At 41.2% G+C, this 7,740-nt stretch overlaps 3 protein-coding genes across 3 annotated transcripts; 2 read left to right on the top strand and 1 right to left on the bottom strand.

Annotated features, from left to right (window-relative positions):
• Positions 1-2,002: 2,002 nt before the first annotated feature.
• LACBIDRAFT_332744 (uncharacterized protein) lies at positions 2,003-3,578 on the top strand (the record flags this gene model as incomplete). Its single annotated transcript, XM_001887285.1, has 6 exons — positions 2,003-2,055; positions 2,252-2,327; positions 2,448-2,488; positions 2,540-2,639; positions 2,698-2,798; positions 3,368-3,578. The coding sequence occupies 6 exons, from the start codon at positions 2,003-2,005 to the stop codon at positions 3,576-3,578; spliced, it is 582 nt and encodes a 193-aa protein (XP_001887320.1).
• Positions 3,579-4,528: 950 nt separating this feature from the next.
• On the top strand, positions 4,529-5,145 carry LACBIDRAFT_332745 (uncharacterized protein; the record flags this gene model as incomplete). The annotated part of the gene is made up of 2 exons (XM_001887286.1): positions 4,529-5,076; positions 5,100-5,145. The coding sequence occupies 2 exons, from the start codon at positions 4,529-4,531 to the stop codon at positions 5,143-5,145; spliced, it is 594 nt and encodes a 197-aa protein (XP_001887321.1).
• A 597-nt stretch (positions 5,146-5,742) lies between these two features.
• LACBIDRAFT_310152 (uncharacterized protein) lies at positions 5,743-5,991 on the bottom strand (the record flags this gene model as incomplete). Its single annotated transcript, XM_001887348.1, has 1 exon — positions 5,743-5,991. One exon carries the CDS (start codon positions 5,989-5,991, stop codon positions 5,743-5,745), a length of 249 nt encoding a protein of 82 aa, XP_001887383.1.
• Positions 5,992-7,740: the final 1,749 nt, after the last annotated feature.

Genomic DNA, 7,740 nt, shown 5'->3' on the forward strand with positions numbered 1-7,740 from the left:
TTTTCCTCACTGCCTACCACCACCCTCCCTCACTCCCCCTTCCCTTTATTTAATATTTGATGTAGTAATGTAACTTTATGTAGTTATATTGAATAAACTGTGTCTTTCTCTTACATAAATCTACTAAGTATATGTACACTGTTACTTGGATATATCTATCAAGTATATATATCCTGTTATTTGGATATATCTGTGGTTTTTACTGTGGATATATGTATCTTTGCAAATATATAAATCAAGAGGATGTGTAAAGTGTATATGTACTGTTACTTGGATATATAACTTCAGATATATCTTCCAAGTATATACTGTGGTTTGGATATATTCTGTGATTATATGCAAGGATGATAATTTCACACAGTTCATGGGAAGTGGAAATTCACTGTGGATATATTTTTGCAAATATATATATCAAGAAGATGTGTGAAGAAAATACATATCACAATATATTGGCAGTAATTTTATACAGTACCAATGACAACTGGGCTTGTGCACATTTGCGGAGACCATTTGAGAAGGAGTTGAGAGAAAATAGCAAAAAATCAGAAATCAGAACATGAGAAATTGGGTGCAGCATGCACCTGATTCTGGCCATTTCCATTAGAGGTATGACAATACATGAGTTCTACATAGTATATAATATAAGGAAGTGGGTGACAAAAAAGATGACAGTAATACTATGTAGATAGAGTAAACTGTTATTGTGAGAGCCCTTCTGATGGTGAGTAAAGACTTACCTGGCTGAGGGAGCGAGCTGTTGAGACAAGAGCCTTATAAGGTAGCAGACAGCCATACCTCGCTAATGTCACGTGATCCATCCCAAAACGGTCATTTTTGACAGAAACACTTCTCAAATATTTACCATGCAGGATTTAGCAAATTGAGCCAGAACATTTTGTAGAGAATGCTATCAAATGAGCAACTACCAATTTTCTTGGTGGAAAATTAAGATCTCAAGGAGGAGTTTTGAAATTGGTGTTGCATATGGTAGCACATTACGTGAATCAAAGCACACTCTGTGAAATCCGTATAATTGAAACTCCTCCTTCAGATTTTCAAATCAAGTTCTGAAAACTTGCAAAAGCACCCTGAATACCAATTCAATTAAAATGTTCAGCTCGATTTTGCAGCAGTACACATTGCTCTTCCATTATCATCTACTTTGTAGAAAGTTGCCCAATTAGGACAGCTCATGTGATGTTAGTGAGGTATGGCTGTCTGCTACCTTAGAAAGGAGAGACAAGAGCCTTATAGAAAGGAGAACTCTCATCTCACTTGTGAGTTATCAGCTATAAGGGAATCTAAAAATAGATGCATGAGCTGTAGCAGGTGTTCCATGAGTAATAAGATCTAATATGAGGAGTCACCAACTCTGTGTATCCCAGCAGTCTCTTGTCGTCAAGATCAGATAACAATGTCAAAGGTGTGAGGATCCTCTCCTGTGAAGGAGATGGTCTATGATCACACTCAAGTGAGGATTGATGTTACAACGGAAATCCGATGCTACAATCCTAGCAACTCTCCAGGAAATCCATGGAAAGTCAAGTGACAGACATATGGATTGGGGATGAGATTGCAATCTGATGAGCTAACACATAGGATGATGATACTATTGTACATGTGTGTGGTTCACTCAAGTGGCATGTGACTGTGAGGAAAGCACTCATGTTCTGTTAGCGGAAAGTAAGTAAATGAATATGTACCAAAGATAAGGGAGTTGAATCCCTTGTCATATGAGCAATCAAAGTCACACCAAAGCAAATGAATTAGTGTTGTTGCGAGCTTTACAGTGTGACCATAAAACTTCCATCCAAGTGTGGATCACATGGATTGAGCAGTGGCTCTTGGGTGAGCAAACCAATATATAATAGTCCTCCAACTTGAATGATTTTGATTTAGAATGTTCATTGCCCAAGTCAAAACCCTCCAACTTGAACAGTTCTGATCTAGAATGTTCATTGCTCAAGCCATAGTCCTCCAACTTGAATGGTTTTGATCCACAATGTTCAAGTGCCATGAGAAAGAACTGGACAGTCAGACTGTTGGAGCCTTCATGTAAGCCATGATAGTGGTCTATATCCTACAAACAGTCAAGGAAACAATATATGTCCCACATTACAGAAAATCACAAGTTTTTTTTTAGAAACTGGGACCCCAGACACCCCTAGTGGCTGAAGAAATATATCCTTGGTCAACCCCAGCTGCAAAATATATCCTAAGTCCATCCCAGACCAGAAATATATTTCTACAGTGTGACAGTCACAATTCAGGGTCCAGGCATAAGAAATATATTTGGTGTCCATCTCAGTGAAGAAATATATTTTGGGGTGTGTGACACACTAGAAATATATTTGGTGTGACATTGGATGTCAAAATATATTCATGTAAAAGTGGAGATATACAAGCCCCAGGATATATACAATATAGATATACACCCTGACATTTAGTCCTGTAGTATTCATGGAGTTTGCAAGACTAATAGTCAGTTGTTAGTGGGTGACTGAAGTGCCATCGTCTTGGGTTTAAATTATACCTACAGTCATGCTCAAACTGCAGCACCAAACACGAGAGGCTACGCTTATGCCGTTCTTGCGCTGGGTGGAATTTTAGTTGGAGGGGGGAGGAGGAGATGTTGCATGGTATGTCCTTTAATTCCTTACCAATCCCCATCATCTTGGGTTTTAATTAAACCTACAGGCATACTCACACTGCAGCACTAAAGACAAGAGGCCGCGCTCATGCCGTTCTTTCTCTGGGTGTGATTTTAGTTGGAGGGGAGGAGGAGGACAGGCTGCAATGTAAGTCCCTTAATTCTTGACCAATCCTTGTCATCTTGGGCTTAAATAAGAGCCATAGATGTACTTGAGCTGCAGCACCAAACACGAGAGGCTATGCTCATGCTGTTCTCTCACTGGGTGGAATTTTAATTGGAGGGGGGAGGAGGACATGTTGCATGATGGTATTTCCTTTAATTCCTGACCAATCCCCATCGTCTTGGGTTTAAATTAAATCTACAGGCATACTAAAACTGCAGCACCAAAGACAAGAGGCCGTGATCATGGTGTTCTTTCGCTGGGTGAGATTTGGGGGGGGGGAGGGACATTGTTATGATACCATTACTTACCTACTCACCAGTTCCCTCTTCATCTGACACTTACCCTATCCACCCCAATTTACCTATTTTCTTTCAACTATGCATGCTCTGTTTTTGTACTACTATCAAACTACTATTTGATGTCAGTGTATACTCAGTTTTGAGATTCCACCTTGAACTTTAAATATAAAAGGCAGGTGCTAAGAATAACTCCCGCTGTTGCGCTTACATGGCATGATCACTCGAAAGACATATCTGGAAATACTGTGCCAGATCCTGGCAAATACCACTCCCTCGTCTTGGTGATTTCTTGACCACGGCAGATGCTGGACCGCCAATGGCAAGAATCACTAGAATAGCTACATTTTCGAAGTTCCGGCTCGACATTCCTAGGCGACATCTCACGAAATCTACAGTCAACGACGTGCCTTCAACACTTTTCTGGGACCTTGCTCAGCCTGGATCAAGCTCTCACCATGTCTGAACAGCTGGCCGGAAACTCAAGCAGCTATAATGCTGGCTAAAAGACACACCCCAAACGAGCAGGAGATCAATCGTACGGCACTTGAGAGTCAAGTGGCAAGCTACTTCTGAAGCTGGTGGTAACAGAAAGCTTCCCACCTGTCAACCATCCAAACCCTGCTCTGCTGGAGACCCTAGTTCTCCCAACGACCAACACGCTCAGCCCCCTGTCCCATTTCACAGTAATTCTCACCTGCCTCCGAATTCAAACTACTACCATCCAAAAACCCATTCGTACTGATCCATTTTGTTCATCTGTATCTAATTTCGCTTTGTACGACCCCAAATCATGGTGGATACCCGATAGCACACCTACCATGTACACTTGACACTTATCCTTGTTGTAGCCTCCAGAGCAGAAAATGTATCCTTTTTATTCATACTTCTGTTGATGTGTATTGATGAAAGAAAATGATATTCAAGTTCAACACTCAACTGGAACAGGGCAGTATGTAGCGAGAACACCATCATGTAGTGTGAACTGAACATGACCAGAGTTCTACCAATGGTGCGTCCTGCCCTTAACAATGGCGCTAATAAACAAAGGCGCTCGGAAAAGATTTATCTGACTCCCAGACCAGGTGGAAAGTGAATAACTGCCTATACTGACGCAACTGCTTGACAGTGTTTGACAGACACAACTAAACCAAACACGCTGAACAGCGACTCACAATGACTCCTAATGTTTGTACAAAGATCCAGAATGCCATGGAAGGTTCTGTGATCCATGATGAGTAAGCATGAGGCACAAGTGCAAACTCATCTTAGGATAAGATAACATCTGCATCAGAACCAGACATCTCACTCTTGTAGGTACTAATATATGTCTATGTTTCTGGGAGTGTGTCTCTGGTTCTGACACTAAGAAAAACCTTCTTGGTCATCTCATAAATTTTTTGACTCTTCTTCCCAATGACTGACGCTTCTACCAACTCATCTACTGCTCCTACTGGCACTCCGTCAACTGCTCCTACTGGTTCTGCAGATGTGCAGCTTCATGTTGCTCCTGATGGTGGGCAACCTCACATTCCTCATACCCATACTTCTCCTGCTATTATTCAGCTGTTAAAGAACCTCTCCCTCTCCAACATCCTCCAGCGTAACAAAAGAATTGAAGCTGAGAATGATGTCAGGGCCACCAACACATTGAACAATGCTCTAGACCCAGCTGCCCATCATCAACTGGGATCAGAAGTTGCCTCCTTGATCACAATCAATCCTGGGGATCTGGCCTGTTTAAGGGTTCCTTCTTTCTTTGTTTCTGTCCACGATTTTGTTTACACCAGCCTTGCAAGGCTCCTTGCTGATGAAGATTTGAAAGAGGAGGAAGAGAAAAAAAGGAAGGACAACAACACTCTTGCAGAGGATGCCAGGGTCTCTAAAAGACGTTGCATGGATGGCTCTAACCATGTTGAGAGAGTGGTTGGAGAACCTATTCCTATTGAATTCCCACAATCTTTGTATGATACTGAATGTGTTGTAGTTCCCCTCCCTTTATTTCTCACCTGGAATCTACGGTCCCTGGTTGATGAGGCATCAATCCTTCCCACTGTCAAATCCAACCCTGCACCCAGGGAAATGAAAGGAACTTATATTTTAAATATAGAGAAGCTGTCTACTTGTATCAGGAAAGAATTAACTCTCACTTGTAGCCAATGGTCTGAGGCTGCCGCCAATATGTGGAACTTCCGGATTTTGAGGGACAAGTCTGGTAGTGAAGGCGAACATGCCTCCTGGTTTGAAAAGCATTTTAATTTCTTTAATATGCTGAATAAAAGGGATGAACTATATGATGCCTGGAAGGTTATGGAACTTAATGGAAAACTAAGAGGGGAAAAACACTCAAGAGAACTTAGGGATACTCACAGAAGTTAACTGGGTGTATGATTCTGAGAGCATGAAAAGATAGCATAATGAGAGAAATTGAGGTGGTGGTGGTTCTGGAGAAAAGGAAGAAGAAGAAGTGAAGTGTAGAAAAAGCTACCTAAAAATTAAGGTGAACCAACTCACGACACTAACCAACAGTCGAGTGCCTCGCAGTCTTGAAGTTCCGACCCCAGAAGCCATTTGTCATGTTCTGCGCCATAGCCAGACCAACAAACAAGATACTGGTAACCATGGCCTCATCAATGTGTGTCCAATATTTTGTCAATCAAATATTCTTTGTGTCTGTTGTTGGCGATAATGGGTGGGGGTTCTTCAAGATGGCGCAAGGGGAAAAGAGACATATCAGATTCAGTGTACAGAAGGATTTCAGATGTGTGGAAAATAGGAAAGATGTTGGGGGAATTCGGAAGGTCGAGTGTGATGGTGGAATGGTCCTTGTTGATGTCGATAATTGTGTAAGGGCCATCATAGCAAGGCATAAACTTCATGATGTGTTTCTCACCCTTCGCCTTGTATTCATTGTGTTGATGCAATGTTGATAATCACACACGAGTATCTATTTTAAACATAAATTTCAGTTTATGGTGCTTGTTCAATTGAATTACTTGTGAAATCTTAGCCTTCAACAAATTGTCCTGTGCTTTGAGGATGTCTATTTCCAGCTTTCGAATTACCTGCCAAGCGTTGATGTCTGTGACAGTGGTGTTGGATTTTTCGAGTGTGAGGAATGATAAGGTGATCACCAATATACTTGGGTAAGAGGGCCATTGCAAACATGGCAGATACGAGTCCTTTTTATATTCAGGAAGCCACAATGCAGCACCACTTCAGTCACCCAGTGCCAACTGACTATTAGTCATGCAAACTCCACGTAAGTTACATGACTAAATGTCATGGACCATATCTATATTCTAGATATATATGGGTCCTAGAAAGCCCTGAAATCTAAAATATATTTTTGACACATGGACCCTGAAATGTCACACAAAAATTATAATGTCTGTGTCACACCACCAAAATATATTTTGCAAGTGAAATGCAGTAAGGATATATTTTCGGTGAGTGGACCCTGAAATGTCACTGTCACACCTTAGAAATATATTTTTACCCTGGCTTTGCCTTAGGATATATTTTGTGAAACAGATGTGGTAAGGATATATTTTTCTGGTCTGTAGTGGTGTCAGGGGTCCTAGTTTCAGCAAAAAACTTGTGATTTTTTCTGCTGTCTGGAGTATATATTCTGGAAGATTCTGCAATGACTTCCAGGGGTTTTGGCACTATGTCTAGCTGTGCTCCCAGTATGTATGTAGCAATAAGGGGCATCAATAGCATCTGTGATATACCTGAGTTGCTTAAGTATCATCCACTTCCAATCACACTATGAATACAGTTTGCATTACAGATTCATTCATTCTCCTTCAACAATTTTGGGCCTCAATGACATGTATGATTCACCTTGAAGCTATTCAGTCCAAGATTCCTGAGTTGCTTAAGTACTATCCACTTTGACACTATAGATACAGTTTGCACTATGGAATTTTTTAGCTGCTTAGAAATCCCCTCCACTTCTGCCTCTACTTCAGCTCCAAGATCTCCATTTGCACCTTATCTGCATACCCCACCCACATCTGTATTACTATCCCCTGCCAGACAAACTCCTGCATGTGATATCAAACATGTTGTCCAATCCACTTTCAAAAACCAGAGTTCACAAAGTTCTTTGTTTCACTCTCCAATTGCACCTTATCTGCATGCCCCACCTACATCTGTATTAGTCAAACCTCTGCATGTGATATCAAACATCTCTCCCAATCTACTTTCAAAAACCAGAGTTCACAAAGTTCTTTGCTCTTTCTCTTTTTCTCTCTCCAGTTGCACCTGATCTGCATACCTCACCCACATCTGTATTACCATCCCCTGCCAGTCAAACCCCTGCATGTGATATCAAACATCTCTCCCACCCCACTTTCACAGACAAGAGTTCACCAAGTTCTTTGTTGTTTCTCTCCTTCTCTTCCTCTCTCCCTGTTTTCCTCTTCTCCTCTCCCTGCCTTCCTCCCTCTTTCTCTTGACTCTTCATTGTAACTTTATTGACAACAAATTCCATTCTCCTCTAACAAATTCTGTTCACCAATGTCATAGTATGGAGTCACACATATCTTTCCACTAAATCCTGAACCAAGATCTATTTTAACCATATCATGAATCCAGATACATAATTTCTGAACTATATCATG

This window comes from Laccaria bicolor, genomic scaffold (genome assembly GCF_000143565.1).
Source record: "Laccaria bicolor S238N-H82 LACBIscaffold_44 genomic scaffold, whole genome shotgun sequence".
Classification (NCBI taxonomy): domain Eukaryota; kingdom Fungi; phylum Basidiomycota; class Agaricomycetes; order Agaricales; family Hydnangiaceae; genus Laccaria; species Laccaria bicolor.